Source organism: Rutidosis leptorrhynchoides, chromosome 3 (assembly GCF_046630445.1).
Source record: "Rutidosis leptorrhynchoides isolate AG116_Rl617_1_P2 chromosome 3, CSIRO_AGI_Rlap_v1, whole genome shotgun sequence".
In the NCBI taxonomy this organism is placed as follows: domain Eukaryota; kingdom Viridiplantae; phylum Streptophyta; class Magnoliopsida; order Asterales; family Asteraceae; genus Rutidosis; species Rutidosis leptorrhynchoides.
Window position 1 is genome coordinate 70275803 of NC_092335.1, and position 18578 is coordinate 70294380.

The 18578-nt window shown below is 40.1% G+C and overlaps 1 protein-coding gene across 30 annotated transcripts; it reads right to left on the reverse strand.

The window, feature by feature from the left end:
- Positions 1-170: 170 nt before the first annotated feature.
- LOC139896299 (casein kinase 1-like protein 11) lies at positions 171-17310 on the reverse strand. Of its 30 annotated transcripts, none has more exons than XM_071878914.1 (16): positions 17115-17310; positions 16923-17007; positions 16775-16806; positions 16603-16678; positions 16431-16515; positions 16132-16335; positions 15870-16037; positions 15748-15780; positions 14863-14908; positions 14647-14724; positions 14379-14418; positions 3185-3337; positions 2733-2986; positions 1694-2294; positions 1499-1533; positions 171-423 (listed from the first exon to the last, which is right to left on the reverse strand). In XM_071878914.1, exons 2-6 carry the CDS (start codon positions 16969-16971, stop codon positions 16296-16298), a joined length of 282 nt encoding a protein of 93 aa, XP_071735015.1. In that variant the 5' UTR covers positions 16972-17007; positions 17115-17310; the 3' UTR covers positions 171-423; positions 1499-1533; positions 1694-2294; positions 2733-2986; positions 3185-3337; positions 14379-14418; positions 14647-14724; positions 14863-14908; positions 15748-15780; positions 15870-16037; positions 16132-16295. The 30 variants fall into 30 exon arrangements, with proteins under 30 accessions (XP_071735015.1, XP_071735013.1, XP_071735016.1 ...); XM_071878912.1 differs by having other exon boundaries at positions 14828-14908; XM_071878915.1 differs by having other exon boundaries at positions 15740-15780.
- Positions 17311-18578: the final 1268 nt, after the last annotated feature.

The following is an 18578-nucleotide window of genomic DNA, read 5'->3' on the forward strand; positions in this document are numbered from 1 at the left end:
TTGTGTAATAAAGTAGTATTACATTATTGTAATAATATTATTAATATTAATATTAATATTAATATAATATTAAATAAACTAGTCAAAGACCCGCGAATTCGCGGGTTTTACTTAAAAATATTTATATCGCAAATAAATCATGATAAATGTTTGAATATGTATATGTCGCATCTGAAATAAGTTGAAAGTATGAGGTAAGTAAAAACATAATGTTGACGTAAAATATGTATGCTATAAGCATTAAAATAAAGAAACAAACAAATAATACTAATAAATTATAGAGGTATTGATTGATTCTCATTGGTGGTTAAATGAAATCAATCTTTTGTGGTAGTTGTGAAGTGCAAGCCATGCCAACGATCTTTGTCTTATACTCAGTATATCTTGTATCTTCGTCAAGATAGTTATACGCAATTCATCAGCCTGTAAAAGGAAAACGAGTTAACAATTTTAGAGCTTAGACCAGTTAATTCACCCGTGAATTCACGGGTTTGGTTAAAAATACTTCTATCTTGGTACCTAAATTTTAATGTGATAATAAAGTTGTGTGCTTTTAATAATAAAAAATAATAAAATAATAAAATAAAAAAAAAAAAAAATCCTAAATCTCACTTGCACAATCAACATTACATACAGCAGATACACATGAAGTCAAAAGGAAATGGAGTGACAGTTGGCAACCCAACTCATGTCTGAAGCTGAGAAATAAACAGACCCATATCCAGTTGCAAAAGGTGGTAATTTGGACCCAACATAATCCAACTACACAACATAAGAGACTGGGTTAAATATGCCAACCCAATTTCGCTTTTTTAGCCTTCTAAGGCAGAACCAAATCACCCCACAAATTCAGCTACATATACTTTTGGATATGAAAGCTGTTTGAGATTAGTGCTACTCAACAATATTAACCAACAAAAGTTTATTGTCATAACCAAAAACTTCACTATGAAGTACAAATAACTTGTAAGAAAGTCATAAGTTTGAGACAAATAATGTTTGGACACAATCACACAAATAACAACCTATGTCCACATCAGTTAACCATTTTGGATTCACAGGTTACTGTTTCTTTCACAATTTAGTAGAAATTATGATAAATACATCAAACTTGAACCATGGACTCATAACTCGTTTGTAGTTTTATGTGTCAAATAACTATAGAAATAATTAAGAATGAAGAAACACAAAAGAGAAGATAATAATCATAATTAAACACTATTGTGAACACCAACTAAATAAACTACTATCATTTATAGCATTGTGATAACAAGTACATAATGTGACATACAACATGGCAATGTTACAAAAATGAATGGTCAAATTTACAAAGATGCATAATCAAAAACATCCAATTTTAGAATCATTAGGCCTAAAATCAACTGAGTGTTGGAAATTGAAAACTTGAACTTGATCAAGTAATCGATCAAATAAAAAACGAATCAACACTTGCTATAAATTACCAAGGAAAAAATACATAACAAAACATAAAACTAACCTTAGATAATGTTGAAGCGAAAGAACCCCATCACACTAACATAGCCAAATCCAGAGAGAGAGAAAAAAAAAAAAAAAAAAAAAACAACAGTATATAGTAAGAGACAAAAAGCCATAGCACAAACCTTAAACAACAGCAAAATCTATTATTCGATTTAGAAAACCTAAGATTACAAAAGAACACAATTATTAATACCTCTAATCGATTACTGAACCGTAAACAACAAGTCCATTAGGAGTCATATTTCCTTCTAGGTCATCGTCATAAAACATCAACCATTAAAAATTTGAAAATAGCAAACCTAGAAAAAAAATATAGAAATATCATATGCAGAGAGAGATATCGCAATAGATAGATTAAGATGAGGATAGTATTATATATCAGATTAGATATGGAAGAAAAAAAGAACAATTATCATTTACGTAAATTTCATTTTGATGAAAACCTAATTGATTTATAAGGTTATATGAACTAAAACTATATGTTTGGATAACTATTGACCCGGAGAACCCATTGGACCTGATTTCTATTTAGCTATATTATGAGAAAAGTGTATCCTGAGTTGACCCATGTATGGGTCAAAACCCTTTGCAGCAATATGGAACCTCTTCGACGGGCAAAGCAAAGCACCTACATTAGTAGGCGAATGTTTACTGAGGACAAAATAATCAATGTCAAAGCTTTCGAGCATCCCGAACTTCCAATTCTTATTAAATGTAAACACCAAGCAGAAGCTTCAGTCCATTAATCCGGAAAAGTGACCCAATGTGACGGAAACTAACACACTTAAAGACACCTATAGGAGAAAACAACACGAATGAAGTAGAAAACAATAAACCTCCCCATCAGAAGCGCTGATAATCTGAAGCGCTTTTAATAGAGAAGGTTGGGATACCCGGCAAACCTTTTACCTCAAAATGGGTTCACGTCAAAGTGAGTTATTTAGCCCCTTGGGTTGGGGTACCCGCAAAACCTTTTGCCTACTTAATATGTCAAATGATTCAGATAGTTGTACGCTGTGAAAATACATTTTGGACAATTTTTTACCCTTTCAAACCATTTGACATATTCCATTTTAGATAATTTTTTCAGTACGACCAGCTTCAGATTTAAATGTTAGACACAACAAAATGATGAAATAATAATGTGAGTCTGGTATGTGTCTCTTTAAGTATTGAGCTCTTAACATAGACATAAAAACATTATTTCCAAATAACAAATATAGTCAACATACCATAGTTTTGCTTCACTTTAGTGAACATATGAATGGTTTTCAAAATGAAACCATATTTCTTGTACTTCAGAGGTCCCATGTATCTGCAATATAAAAACGTCAAGTAGCATTAGGTATGGTAGCTCAGATTATTAATGCAGAAGTTTTAGCATTGCAAATATTTGAACGTTGCAACTTCCATGAAAAATGGCAATAATTCCTCAAAGTCAAACCATCGGTCAACATCGAAACGCTAACACTCCTATTGGTCAAATCTGCATGAAAAAACGCGGGGAATCTTTAGTATTAAGTATTTTCAATTTTGGAACTCCTGATAAAATTGCACATTACGATTTTCGTCAAGTTTTATAATTATTTGTACAAATTTTACTGTTATAATAAATAAAGGTAACACACAAGATATCATAAATACTTTTACTATATACACAAAAGGATTTGAAAATAGAAACCACCTAAGCAAGAACAAATCGAGTGTCTTCAGTGCCTCAGTCAAGTAGGTTTCGGTAAAGAACGGTTTTTTTTTTATCTCCATCGACATAATACTTTTTCAGTTTTACCAGAAGCTAAGTCAAGTAGCTTCAGTGAAGAACTTATGGATCCCATACCTACACAAAATGGGTCAAAGTTGTACAAAGTATAAAAAATAAAATTATAGATAAAACTGTTTTCAGTCCAAACAAAACCGATCCATTATGACCCATAATGGAAAATTACCGATTTTGACACCCGACCCATCTACTGACCAGATTTGGGAACGCTGCAGCTAAACTATCCATTTACCTTTTTCCACCATATATTTCACCCGCATCTATATATATATATATATATATATATATATATATATATATATATATATTTTGATCAACTCTTGATGATCTTAAAATCAAAGCAGTTTCCTATCGAGTCGTATGCGGGCACTCGATAGCATGCGAATGCGTGTACCTTGTATGCGGTATGCGGTTATGTATCGAATGCCTTTGTTCCCGGTACGGCAGTTACTTGGTCATCAAGTCAATATCTTTTCCATAATTATATCCGTGATTCGGGGGAGTTAGTTATGGACGAGATTATCATTATCTTGGATGGTTCTAGAATTAGGGTTTGCCTATATATAAACCCTAATTATCATTCTAGGAACATTACGTAACCACCACCTACTACACATCCTACGTAGCAAGCTACCATCATTCATCTTCTCAAGGTTTACAGGTTAGCTTCTTAATAGCTAGCGCCTATGACCTTGCTAGGGGCCTTCTGATCAACGACCGTTATCGAAGGTGGACTTAATCACTTGGCCACCCCGCCGACATCATCATGTCGGCCAGGGTTATTCACGGTAGCCGGACCGGAGAGCCTTGTTCTAAGATCCTTAAACCCCCCTTTTACGTATTGAACAGGTATATTGACCCTATGGAAAATATATGCATGATCAAGTGGTGCTTTCATTGAGAGGCGAATTAATTCAAGACATGTTTAATTGTTTTTTCTTTTAGAAAGTTTTGAATTCTAAGGCTCATTATTAACAAAATTTCTGAATTTTTTGTCTCTTTTACAGTATCATGACTTCCGGGGACTCATCGGAACGTACTCAGACAATCAAAACACGCCGTCTGGTAATCAGCAGACGCAAGCTATGACTACGGGGGCAGGATATATGCCTTACCCTCCACCAGTGTCCGGCGAGCCTTTCCAAAGGTACAAGCCGATATATCCGGATGGGGTTACACCGCCAAGGGCAAACTCACCAGTCACAACCACGAGGCTGAATTTTTCCTCGGTGGACCCAAGGGTCATCTTGGTGGGCACTAGCGGTGAAACAATAGTTCCGCATGTGGTATGCTGCGGCCAGGTACCTATTTACAGTACCACGGTTTCAATCCCTCTGCTTGCGCAGAGTGTTCAGCAAAATTCGTCGTTTACACCATTGCAACCTTGGCAACCGCCGCGTCCAGTATCGCAGTTTCTGACCCCTGCGGATGCGCAGGCATTACTTAATAGTTGGGGGTTTGGTGTCATTCCAGACGCGAACTCTCATTGGACGCCAATAACTGCGCAACAGCAAAGCACTGCGCATACGGTTGGACTTATAACGGCATATCCTCATGTCTCGCAGACATCTGCGCCACAGGTTTCGGCACCTTTTCAGCTACCTGTATACTCCGCGCCGGCAAGCCTGCCTTCTTTTTCAACGCATCAGCCTTGGTTATATCCGCAAACGCCGGGGCAACCTTGGCAAAATATTCAGGGGCAGGCAAATCTTGCAGGTCAATTTATGCAGGCTGCATCTCCTGACATGGTTTACTTGTTTTCACAGCCTGACTTTGTTCAGGATATGATGAAACGTTTCTTCGCAGGGCTAAAAGGAGATCCTGTCAAACCACCTTTTGAGCTGCCAACCACTTTTGATAAGTTTCCTCCGCATATAACTGCATATCCGTTTCCATCAGCGCCAAAGATACCTCACACGTTAGGTACTTACAATGGCTTAACTGATCCAGATGATTTCCTGCAGCGTTTAGAGGGCGCAATGCGAACCCAAGGTTGGGTGGATCCGGTTGCGTGTCAGATATTTCCTATGACGTTGCAGGGCATTGCTCGCGAATGGTTTAATAAACTCCCGGCGGTAGCATATCCGGGTTCATGGATCTGCGGACGAAGTTTTTGCTGCAGTATCAAAATCAAAGGCCGCGCAAACGCACCCACATTGAATGTCACGATATTGTGCAGAAACCCAAGGAATCTTTGGGAGAATTTCTCACGAGATATACTAATGAGTGCCTGCGCATACCAGATCTTAAGCCAGAACAACAAATCAAAGTAGGTTTCCTATCGCGCCGAATGGCAAGGGTAAGAATAATATAAATGCATATGAATATATAACCACTAGCGTATACATACATGTTCTAATATTGCGCATATTTTTGCAGAGATGAAGATGAAGAAAGTGCTCACCGCGGAGGAGATTGCGGCTATCTCTTTCCGCAAACAAAATATTAATGAACCTCTTGAGCAGGAGAAGACTGGGGAGAACGAGGTGTTCGCTCCCGCTACCTCGGCCAATAAGCGCAAGGCAACCGAAGCTCCCCAAGCTAAGCAAAAGAAGAAGAAACTTACTCTTAAACAAAAGGAGGACATGCGGAATGACAACTTTGTCCCCGTCGATCCAGCATCCGCAGATCTACCTCCTCCTACCACCGGTAAGCATCTATTTTCTTGCGTAAACACCGCACAATTAACCTCATGTGCTAACAAGTTGCTGATTTGCAGAGCATATTGAGGAGACGCACCAGACGCCGCCGCAGGCAAATCCGGACCTTGAGGCTACCTCCACGTCCAGGGACAAGGCGATACACCTTGATTCCGATTCTACACCAATCCCACCACACGGCAGCTTCCGATTGGCGAATCTGGCGCACTCACCCAGTCCTCTGCTGAAAATGCCGCAGAGCAGTCCGCCTTTCTACAACAAATTTTTCCGGCCGAGTTCCGCAATCAATTAGCCGCACTGCCCTTCCACCAAGCGCACAATGCCTTCATTCAAAACGGCCTTGTGTTCTTTGGTATGTTTGCAGATCAAGCACGCCGTTCCACTAACCTATACCAAGCGGCCGTGCGGAAAGAAAAGGAGCTTGGATTGCTGCAGGCAGGGGTAGATCAGGTTAAGAAAGATAAGCATGACGCGGAAGAGGCGCGTAAGGCTGCGGAGGCGAAGACAAAAACCGCGCTGATTGAGGAAAGGAAGAAGAACCGCGAGCTGGTGAGGGCGGTTGACCAGGCTAAGGGGGAGACGGAGCGCCTGCGGTTGGAACTGGAAAGGATGCGCAGGGAGATGGACGACGCGGTGACTGGCCGCGAGCTGGCAGAGGCAGACTTGTTAAAGCTTCGCACCTCCCTTCCTGTCATTGCGCAAAAGGTAATGGACTCGAGGTCCGTCACCGAAAAGTTCAACGCCTACGTCGATGCAGTGAAAGAGCATGACCGCAACAAGGTGATGCTTGAGGTGATCAAAGGCTGCGACCTCACGCTACCGTACCCTGAAGTTGTGCAGAAAAATTTGAAAGAGGGTACCGCTGAGGCGCTCCTAGAAGCTGAGCAGGCCATCCAGTCCATCCCGATCCCCTTAATAAACGCTTTCGCTGTGGATCCCAATATGCCAATTGATGGGTTTCTCAAGGAAGATTTCTAATTTGAACACTTTAACGTTGTGCGCCGTAAGTCCTATGCTTAGGCAGGCATTTGGAACAATTGTTACCTGTAATAACTTAGTTGTATTATATATTTTTTTGTGTTATGCATGCGTTATGTATTAAGTGTTTATATACTGCGAATCAAAACAAAGGACGAACCGCATGCCCATGCGCATAATTAACCAAAACTCATGCGCATACGCAGGTACTGCGTAAAATAAACCAATACTTGAGCAATTTTACCTTTAACAGTTTAGACTCAAAAGCTACTGCGTTATCGCTTTGTCATGTGCTAGAGGTGCACTTTAGCTGTATGGTAAGCAACGCAACTAAAAACAAACCAATGCTTTTATACTTAAGAGTTCCTCATGCAAACCAATGCGAGAGTAATTATGCACAAGCAAACCAATGCTTGTATATTTTAATTCGACTTGGCAGCCATCTAGTCTGCGTGACGCTTGGTTAGGGGAAAGCCAATTCCCTTCACCTGCCGTTAATGTCTAGCCTTGTAACCAAACAGGCTTCTGCCGCATGGGGGCTAGAGGACACCCCTTAAGTAGGCAGGAACCGCATACAAAAAAGAAAGATATATACAACAAAAGTATGCGCAAGTAAATATTTTAATTGGCATTAATCATGATTACAACCGCGACACATCCAAACGGACGCAAATTACACAAGAAAAAATAATGTGCTAAAATATTTGGAGTGATCAGGTCCAACCAGCTACATGTAACATTTTTTCAACAACGTCGCGTGCCAAGTGCGTTTCACAGGTTTTCCATCTAATGTCGCGAGATGGTATGCCCCGGTGTTGCTTGCTCCCACTACCTTGTATGGACCTTCCCAACGGGGGCCCAATTTTTCAGTATCTTCTGCATGACTTGCGTCATTCTGACGCCAAACTAGGTCCCCGCACTTATAAGAGCGCGAACGCACACGCTGATTGTAGTACTTTGCAATTTTCTACTTATTGTTGGCTTCGTTTATCGCCGCAGAAATTCTGCGTTCTTCCAACAAATTAAGATTTTCCCGCAAAGCTTCTGAGTTATTCTGCTCGTCGAAATTCTGTATGCGGAACGTTGGCACCCCAATCTCTGCGGGTACAACCGCTTCTGACCCATAGACCAAACTGAACGGAGTCTCACCAGTGCTTGCTTTGGGTATTGTTCTATGTGCCCATAAAACCTTTGGTAGTTCGTCCACCCAACCAATGCGACCATGACCCAATCTAGCTTTGATTCCAGCTACCATATCCCGGTTGGTGACTTCGCACTGGCCATTCGCCTGCGGATGCGCAACGGAAGTAAAAGTTTGCTTAATATTAAGCTCCGCGCACCAACTGCGAAAAGGATCCCCCGCAAACTGTGTACCGTTATCATTAACGATTTCGTTTGGTATGCCGAATCGACAAACAATGTCTTCCCATACAAAATTTCGCACCCTCTTTCCTGAACTTGTTGCCAGCGGTCGTGCTTCAACCCACTTCGTGAAATAGTCGATTGCAACAATCAAGAATTTGATGTTTCCTGCGTGTGCAGAGTATGCGTAAGATATTGACGTAAGTAGCATATGGTATAAAATAAATGATAATATTACCTCGGCCTTTTGAAAATGGTCCGACTATGTCAATTGCCCATTTGCAGAATGGCCATGGTGATGACTGGGATCATTGGATGCGCAGGTGCTCTGCTGATAGGTGCATGTATTAGGCAAGATTCGCATTGCTTAACTATGCGCGCGGTATCTGCGTACATAGTGGGCCAATAATAACCTAGCCGCATAATTTTTGACACAATAGACCTGTGCCCTGAATGAAAAGCGCATGCACCCTCATGCACCTCGCGTATAACTTCCTCTGCCTCTTTTGGACCAATGCACCTTAAATTCGGCCCTAAATAATTTTTTCGGTAAAGGACCTCACCTTCAAGGGCGTACAGTGGTGCCTTAGTGCGGACTTTCTTTGCATCAACAGAATCCGCAGGTGAGGTGCCATCTCGCAGGAAAGCAATGATCGGTGTCATCCACGTCGAGCTGGATTCCTCAACAGGTGCCACTAAAGGCATCATAACAATAGACTTCGCATGTAATTCTTCTATAAGAACTTTCTTCCCCAGTATAATCAAAGGCCAAAGCAGCCAATTTGCTAAGCGCATCCGCCTTCTTATTTTGCCCCCGCATTACGTGGGAGATTTGAAAAGCCTCAAACTGGTCAGCGAGGTTATGAACAAGTGATAAATATTGCTGCATGGCTATGTCATGCGCTTCGAAGTCTCCGCTGACTTGACTGCATACTAGCTTTGAATCCACATAAGCGTGCAGAATTTTAACATTTAATTTATGCGCAATACACATACCTGCTAACAAAGCCTCATATTCTGCTTCGTTGTTCGTAACAGCAAAATTGAAACGCAACGCATATGTGTGCTCTTCGCCATCTGGGTAGATAAAATTACACCTGCACCCGCGCCAGATGCGCTACAAGCACCATCGGTATATAACTCCCATGATGACAAGGGTGGTGCAGGCGCATCCTGCTGTTCAGCCGATGCCTCAACATCCGCAGGCAATTCTGCTAGGTAATCCGCAAGTATTTGACCCTTAACCGCCCTTCGCGACGAAAAATTTATTTCGTGTTCTCCTAACTCGACTGCCCATTTAGCCATTCGGCCAGAAATCTCAGGCTTATATAACACCTGAAAGCAAAATGATTGCGTTAGTCAATGCGGTAGCCCCGGACATTGCCGCAAATTAAGTTTTTACCAACCTGCTTGATCGGTTGATCAGTTAGAACCACAATTGGATGTGCTTGAAAGTACCGGCGCAAACGCCGCGCCGTGTGGACTAGCGCATATACTAGCTTTTCTATTGGTGTATAGTTTACTTCGTTTGCTGTCAGCGTCTTACTTACGAAGTTTACTCGTCCACGAAATAAATAATTCATACAAGTAAAAAAGAATTGATTACCTTTCCGCGATCTGCGATAAGAACCGAGCTGATAGCTTCTTTCGATGCCGCAAGGTACAGCGTAAGCGTTTCTCCTGATACTGGCGCGGTGAGTGTTGGTAACTCGGCGAGCACCTTCTTCATCTCCTGAAAAGCCGATTCTGCTTCCTGAGTCCATGCGAAATCTTTTTTCTTTAAACAATTCTTCAAAGTATTGAAGAATGGCAGCCGTCGCTCTGCGACCTTCGACAAAAACCGTGTGATCGCTGCAAGCTTCCCGGTTAGACTCTGCACGTCTTTCTTTGTCTTTGGAGATGGCAAACTATCAATGGCTTCAATCTTTTTGGGATTCGCCTTGATTCCCCGCGCTGTCACCACATGACCTAGAAACTTGCCTTCCTCTTCCCCGAAACTACATTTGAGCGGGTTAAGCTTCATGTTGATCCTGCGCAAAGACGCAAACGTTTCTAGGATGTCCGCGAGCATTGCTTCTTCGGTGTTACTTTTAATTACCAAGTCATCGACATATGCTTCAAGATTTCTGCCGATTTGGTGCTTGAAGGCAGCGTCAATTACGCGCTGATAGGTTACGCCTGCGTTCTTTAATCCGAAAGGCATCTTCGTATAACAATAAATACCCTGCGGCGTATGAAAAGCAGTTTTGTCCTCATCTTCCGCAGCCATTAAGATTTGGTGATAACCCTTGTACGCATCCAGAAAACACTTGTACCGAAAACCTGATAATGATTCTACCTTCCAGTCTATCTCCGGGAGAGGGTAGTTGTCCTTGGGGCATGCTTTATTGATGTCTTTAAAATCGACACACATCCGCCAATTGCTGTCAGCCTTTTTCACCAACACAGGATTAGCAACCCATGTCTGATACCGCACTTCCCGCAGAATGTTTGCCTTGACAAGGTTATCTACTTCTGCTCATAACCAATCACTGCGCTCAAGAGTCATATACCGCTTCTTTTGTCTAACGGGTGTGAGTGATGGATTAACATTCAACTTATGTTCCGCAATATCACGCGGAACCCCAGTCATGTCTGATTCTTGCCATGCGAAAACATCTGCGTTTGCGGATAATATTCCATGCAACTTAGCCTTAGTTTCGGCTGACAAGCCTGCGCCGAGTTTGATACGCTTATCTGGGTGCAAACGGTTAGCTATGACCGTACTGCTTGCAAGTTGTTCTCTCATGCTGGGAATGTTTACAGGTACAACTGAACCACATAACTCGGTTGTTCGATGTGACGCAATCGTGGCAATTCCTCCCATTGTAGGAAACTTAATCAAGCCATGCACTACCGATGGTATAATATTAAAACGTCGTATGAAATTTCTCCCTAGTAGCGCATTATAACGCGAAGTCGAACGAACCACATAAAAGTAAACTAACTCGTGTCTGACCAACTGCGGATTCTTATCGTCCGCAAGCTCTATTATTAGCTCTATCCGGCCTAGCGGCCATGAGCTTTCTCCAGAGAACCCTGATAGTGTAATATCGGGCTGGCGTAACTGCGCTTTAACTTCTGCAGGAAGGAAACGATAGCAATGCTCATACATAATGTCGACGCCACTCCCGGTATCAACATGCATGCGTTTGATCTGTATTCCGCAATTAGGAACGCGACACTTGATGATAATGGGCTCGTTAACTGTGTCGATCGACATTACGGGAGGGAATGAAATTGGAATGAGCTCCCAATCCTGGTAGTCGTATTTCCTTCGCTGGCCAACTTTGTCTGCGTCAACCATATTGATGGTTACATCGGCGCTTTTAGCTTTATCCGTTTTTTGCCATGCGAACTTTTTGGCTTTTGAACTCTCTTCCGCGGCCTTTCCCTTATCTTTCTTTGGTGGCTTGAGATGATCTAATTTTCCTGCGCGTAGCGCTTCCAGCACTCGCTCCATTAAATTTTTACACCGATTGGTGTCATGGCCGTGATCGTCATGGAACTCGCAGTATTTTGTTTTATCCCGCTTGCCAAATTCTGTCAGCGGAGTTGGAACCGCAAAGGTTGCGCATACTGGTTCGGTTGCCAAAATTTCTTTTGGTGTTTTAGACAAGCTTTTGAGCAGCGCATAATTCTGATTATTAATACCGCGCTGATTATTGTTTCGAAAACCACCACTTGTTCGACCTTTATCATTTCTTATAGGACCACCACTAGGGTATCTTCCGCGAGAGTTGTTACCGCGATTTTGATCGCGCGAACGATCATCATCGTCTTTCCTTTCGTTGCGTGAGCTAGCTGTTGGAATATCATTATCTTCGCCACTCCGCATATAGTCATGGCATTCATTAAGCGCTTCAGCATAAGTTGTTGGCACTGTATGGCGCAGACGCCTTACCAGCGTTGGATGACGCTCTGTACTTATACCATGTATCAGCAAAGAAATTTGTTGCTCTGGCTTAAGATCTGGTATGCGCAGGCACTCATTAGTATATCTCGTGAGAAATCCTCCCAAAGATTCCTTGGGTTTCTGCACAATATCGTGACATTCAATGTGGGTGCGTTTGCGCGGCCTTTGATTTTGATACTGCAGCAAAAACTTCGTCCGCAGATCCATGAACCCGGATATGCTACCCGCCGGGAGTTTATTAAACCATTCGCGAGCAATGCCCTGCAACGTCATAGGAAATATCTGACACGCAACCGGATCCACCCAACCTTGGGTTCGCATTGAGCCCTCTAAACGCTGCAGGAAATCATCTAGATCAGTTAAGCCATTGTAAGTACCTAACGTGTGAGGTATCTTTGGCGCTGATGGAAACGGATATGCAGTTATATGCGGAGGAAACTTATCAAAAGTGGTTGGCAGCTCAAAAGGTGGTTTGACAGGATCTCCTTTTAGCCCTGCGAAGAAACGTTTCATCATATCCTGAACAAAGTCAGGCTGTGAAAACAAGTGAACCATGTCAGGAGGTGCAGCCTGCATAAATTGACCTGCAAGAATTGCCTGCCCCTGAATATTTTGCCAAGGTTGCCCCGGCATTTGCGGATATAACCAAGGCTGATGCGTTGGAAAAGAAGGCAGGCTTGCCGGCGCGGAGTATACGGGTAGCTGAAAAGGTGCCGAAACCTGTGGCGCAGATGCCTGCGAGACCTGAGGATATGCCGTTATAAGTCCAACCGTATGCGCAGTGTTTTGCTGTTGCGCAGTTATTGGCGTCCAATAAGAGTTTGCGTCTGGAATGACAGCAAACCTCCAACTATTAAGTAATGCCTGCGCATCCGCAGGGGTCAGAAACTGCGATACTGGACGTGGCGGTTGCCAAGGTTGCAATGGTGTAAACGACGAATTTTGCTGAACACTCTGCGCAAGCAGAGGGATTGAAACCGTGGTACTGTAAATAGGTACCTGGCCGCAGCATACCACATGCGGACCTATTGTTTCACCACTAGTGCCCACCAAGATGACCCTTGGGTCCACCGAAGAAAAATCCAGCCGCGTGGTTGTGACTGTTGAGTTTGCCCTTGGCGGTGTAACCCCATCCGGATATATCGGCTTGTACCTTTGGAAAGGCTCGCCGGACACTGGTGGAGGGTAAGGCATATATCCTTCCCCCGTAGTCATAGCTTGCGTCTGCTGATTACCAGACGGCGTGTTTTGATTGTCTGTTTGAGTACGTTCCGATGAGTCCCCGGAAGTCATGATACTGTAAAAGAGACAAAAAATTCAGAAATTTTGTTAATAATGAGCCTTAGAATTCAAAACTTTCTAAAAGAAAAAAACATGTCTTGAATTAATTCGCCTCTCAATGAAAGCACCACTTAATCATGCATATATTTTCCATAGGGTCAATATGCCTGTTCAATACGTAAAAGGGGGCAAGGCTCTCCGGTCCGGCTACCGTGAATAACCCTGGCCGACATGATGATGTCGGCGGGGTGGCCAAGTGATTAAGTCCACCTTCGATAACGGTCGTTGATCAGAAGGCCCCTAGCAAGGTCGTAGGCGCTAGCTATTAAGAAGCTAACCTGTAAACCTTGAGAAGATGAATGATGGTAGCTTGCTACGTAGGATGTGTAGTAGGTGGTGGTTACGTAATGTTCCTAGAATGATAATTAGGGTTTATATATAGGCAAACCCTAATTCTAGAACCATCCCAGATAATGATAATCTCGTCCATAACTAACTTCCCCGAATCACGGATATAATTATGGAAAAGATATTGACTTGATGACCAAGTAACTGCCGTACCGGGAACAAAGGCATTCAATACATAACCGCATGCCGCATACCGCATACAAGGTACACGCATTCGCATGCTATCGAGTGCCCGCATACGGATGGAATGCGCATGCGGGTTGCGGTATCATTATCTTTTAATATCCAAATCGATTGCGGTATCATTATCTTTTAATATCCAAATCGATTTCTTTCTCTTTCCATCATGGATATGCATATCTAACAATTTTAAAAGGACCCCACATGAGAGATAATAAAAAACTCAAATGGGTAATAATAAAAATCAAATCTTTTACAAAAAAAAAAAAAAAACCTCATTCTTGTTAATTCTTCTACTTCTTCATCGTTACAGCCTTTTGTGCATCGCAAAAAAAAAAAAAAAAAAAAAAAAAAAACAAGATAGCCATTAACACATATTATCAGTTTAAACAAATGTTACTTCATTAGAAGAACATAATCATTTAACCAAAGCTAAAACACTTTAATTGAGTTAATTCATCAGTCAATAATGCAATAATAAGAGAAAAAACTAATCCAATTAAAATTCTCAATCAATACACACCTATAACGTTCAAGTTTACCTATTTCAATAAACATATGCAGGGACTTTTTTGTCTTTTTTTGTTGCAACTTTCTTCATCTCTTAGCACTTTCGTGCACTATTACCACAAATACCAACAATGTTTGTCCTTAATAAAAATCCCTTAATGTAAACTGAAATAAAACTTGTTGATTCATTCAAACAGTTGTATTGATACAAACCTTGATCTGTTTTCTTAACACTTTCGTACACTAACCTTGATCTGTTTTCTTAATCTCCACCATGAATTTTAATTTTCTCTCCTGAAAATTGAAGTTACAAAAATATGTTAACTTAAAGAAACTAAAGGAAAAAATTGTGTACAGTTATGATGCACCTACATTTGTAAGCTTGCAATTTAGTGTTCAATACAAGCAATTGCACCATATCAAAACTTGATCAGAAAGTCAAAAAATGTAATTATGAAAAAGAAGCAAATGTGCTGATGGAACATTAGGTCTTAAATGCCTTCATGTGCATATAAGCATCAAAATCACAACCATAAAATACTTGGCGTTTAAGATCTCCAAAACTCATAAATAGAAAGAGTTTTCGCCATACCATAAGGGGCAATTTCAACCCATTACATATAAATGGGACCATTTGGATCATGATTTATCTCCATCAGTTCAAACGAGTAGAAAAACTACGAAAGTGGGTCATATGGGTTGAAAGGCCTCCGAATGCATGGAACCTCCTAAATCAATATATAATAATATATTTTTTGTAATCATATTAGTTGAAAAAACAGTAGCATAAAATGATGTTCATGTTACACTAAAACACCTAACACGACGTGAAGCGTAAGGTATTAGTAGAACTTATACACCAAAATGAAACTCCCAACAGTTAATATCATATCATACAATATCTATATCTATTATGAACATAAGATGAACTACAACTGCTAGCAATCAGATATCAACCTAAAATCAGTTCAATTTTGGATTATAAACTTCAAATTCAAACCCTAACAAAACAATTTCACATCACTGAAGCTAATTTTGTACTTAATTTCACTTATGACAATAATAACTTTATTTATAGATAATCAAAAACACGAAATGAAAATACAAATTTACTTCAATACTTACGATCTTACCGGCGACAATCTCAAATGTATCAACATGCGTAGCTGCACCAGAAACTCAATTCAATCAAGTTCAATTTAAACTTCAACAAAATCATGATGTATAAAACTAAGATTAATGAAAAAAGTAGAACCTGGATGAATTTCACCGAAGGATCCACTTCCGATCTTATGGCAGAGTTTATACTTTCCACCGACAATCTTATCCATACAATGTGACAGATCAAACCTCATGATTCCTAAATCCACACATTCTATACTTGTGATTTCAAGTTCACCATCTCCACAAATCGATATAAACTCTAAATCCACATGAAGGTAGAGATAGATTATGAACCAAGATTGTATGATGATTAAACAGAGTAACCAAACAAATTAAGTCCAGTTGACCTTAACCTGTGCAATGGAAAGCTCTATTGATGTCTTATTGGTATTAACTACATCTTCCTTTACGGGTGGATCATTCCTTGTACTCAATTTCTTCATGAGAGATTTATTCGGTAATTCTTGAAGAGGTAACTTCTATTTCCACTGGTAGGTCCCCGATAATGCCAGAACTCTCAGTGGTACTTTTGATATAAGAGGTTGTACATAAACATACTACAAACATATAGAGAAGCATACATGTGAGTATGTGGCATTCTTAAAATTTCAACCTGCAGAACAAGGTTTGATGCCTTAGTTTACAACTCAACTACAATTTCTTCAATTTCAACCCCTTCAGTAGGGTCAGCTTCCAGGCGTCTCCATTAGTGATTGCAAGATCGCCTACTTCAGTCTCTATATCCATAAATAAAACCGAAACTAAAAACAACCCACCACAAAGTAAGATAATCAGTAGATGTATATAGGAAATTGAAGACTCACGAGCAATTTGATAGAGAGTTAAAAGACTCACAATCACATTAATGATTGAATTTAGCAAATTTGATAGAGAATTTACCTGCAAGCGATGAATTCATGGGTCAATCAAAATAAAAAAAAAAAAAAGTAATAACCATATATACAAACAGAAATTTAAAATTACAAATTACCCTACTCGGCAACGATCACCATAGAGAATATTAGAATCTGTTAATCAGAGAAACACAACCATTATCGTCAAAACTTTATTTACAATATAACCACAGCAGCAGCTTGTTATTGACATAGATGTTGATTGTAAATCATAGGCAACTTCCAAAAACCTTTGCATTCCAGGGACCCCTTGGAATAGTGGGACCGCCCACTCACCATCTTGCTAACATCTCAATTTTCTAAGTACGGAATCTCCTTTGACGTGTCAAAATTAACATGATAATCATTGAAAACAGTCAGTTTTAGGTTCCTATTTGTATTTTAGAAAGAACACCAGAAAATTAGATTTTACTACCGCGTACCTGATGCAATTAGCAGCGATGGAACCGTCATCCAATCGATGAAACCCAATTTGTCGATGCGATAACTAATTTAACCAAACCCTAGAATCACACAATTACAAACACTGATGATATCGGCAATTGAAGGAAGACAACAAGTTGGGAAAGAAGAACAGATGATTTGGGTGGCGGTAGTAAGGATACGTCGATTTGGGATTTGAAGTGAATATGCAAAGACCCTAATTTTGTTCTATGATCCCTTTTTGCAAGGGTATAATAGGCACATTAACTCACAAATGATAATGATAATTATTTTTATTAGCTAATATATTTTGTACATAATTTAGGGCCGTTGGATAAGGTGTATGGTGGAGTAATTATCATTAATCATTAACCCTTATATTATTACTAGACTTTGAGAGCCCGTGCAATCACGGGTGGCTCTAATTACACTAATTATTAAAACATAAGTTAATGATGACAATATCAAATGAACATTGAAAATAAAACATCATAGTAGATAATTAAACAATGTTTTTCAATCCATCAAATGCATTGAAGTTTTTGTATGATTGTGGCAAACATCAATATAGATAGAAAGCGCTTTCGTCGAAATAGTAGGTGAATATGCAGTTTGTTCCCGGCTTTAAGCGATTTTCTTTTCGGAAACGATAAAACCGTACGTAACTAAAAGGTTTGTCTGTCTTTGAATTTTCATGTTTCAACAGCCATTTGTATTTCTTCCTTGCTAAATTGTAACATGAAACAATTTTTCCACTTCGTAGTCCAGGAAGTAGCATCAATTGTTTCGGAAGACGCTAAAAAAAGATACATTTGTAAAATAAACTGTTAGTTAAATCTTAAATTTAAGAAAAAAAAATTCAATATAAATATATTGTGTTAAGTGATGCGGCTATAGTATCCTCTTTTTTTCCTTGAGTTATAACCGGTAACACCTGTCGAAAGTCACCGCCAAACACTACAACCTTCTCCAAATGGTATGTCTAAGCTATTTGGATTAAGAGCCCGTGCGTTGCACGGCAACTCTTAATCAACTTCCGTATTCTATAAAAGTCAAACATTAAAGTTATGAATGCACTGTAATCGTAGTCCAAGAGCTAATGTTTTATCATTATATTTATATCTATCAAAGAAATATTGTACATTAACAGCAAATGAGGGAAAAGAAACAACCATGTTCTTCAACATTGTAAATCTCCGATTTACTTCAGTATGTCCCTAAATATTTCCATGTCTCAATATAGACAAACAACACAGCCATATGTGAGAAAAATAATACAATGTAAGTAGCAAACTGCAAACATACAATTAAATAAAAGCTAAAAAAAAATAATATTGAAAATGGTTGATGACAAAGCTCAAAAGATCTTTTTAACACCATATTTGTAAAACTTATATGTAGCTGTCAAGCACGAGGTCTAACTCCAATTATTATAGTCTACAAAAAGCTTATACCAACATGAG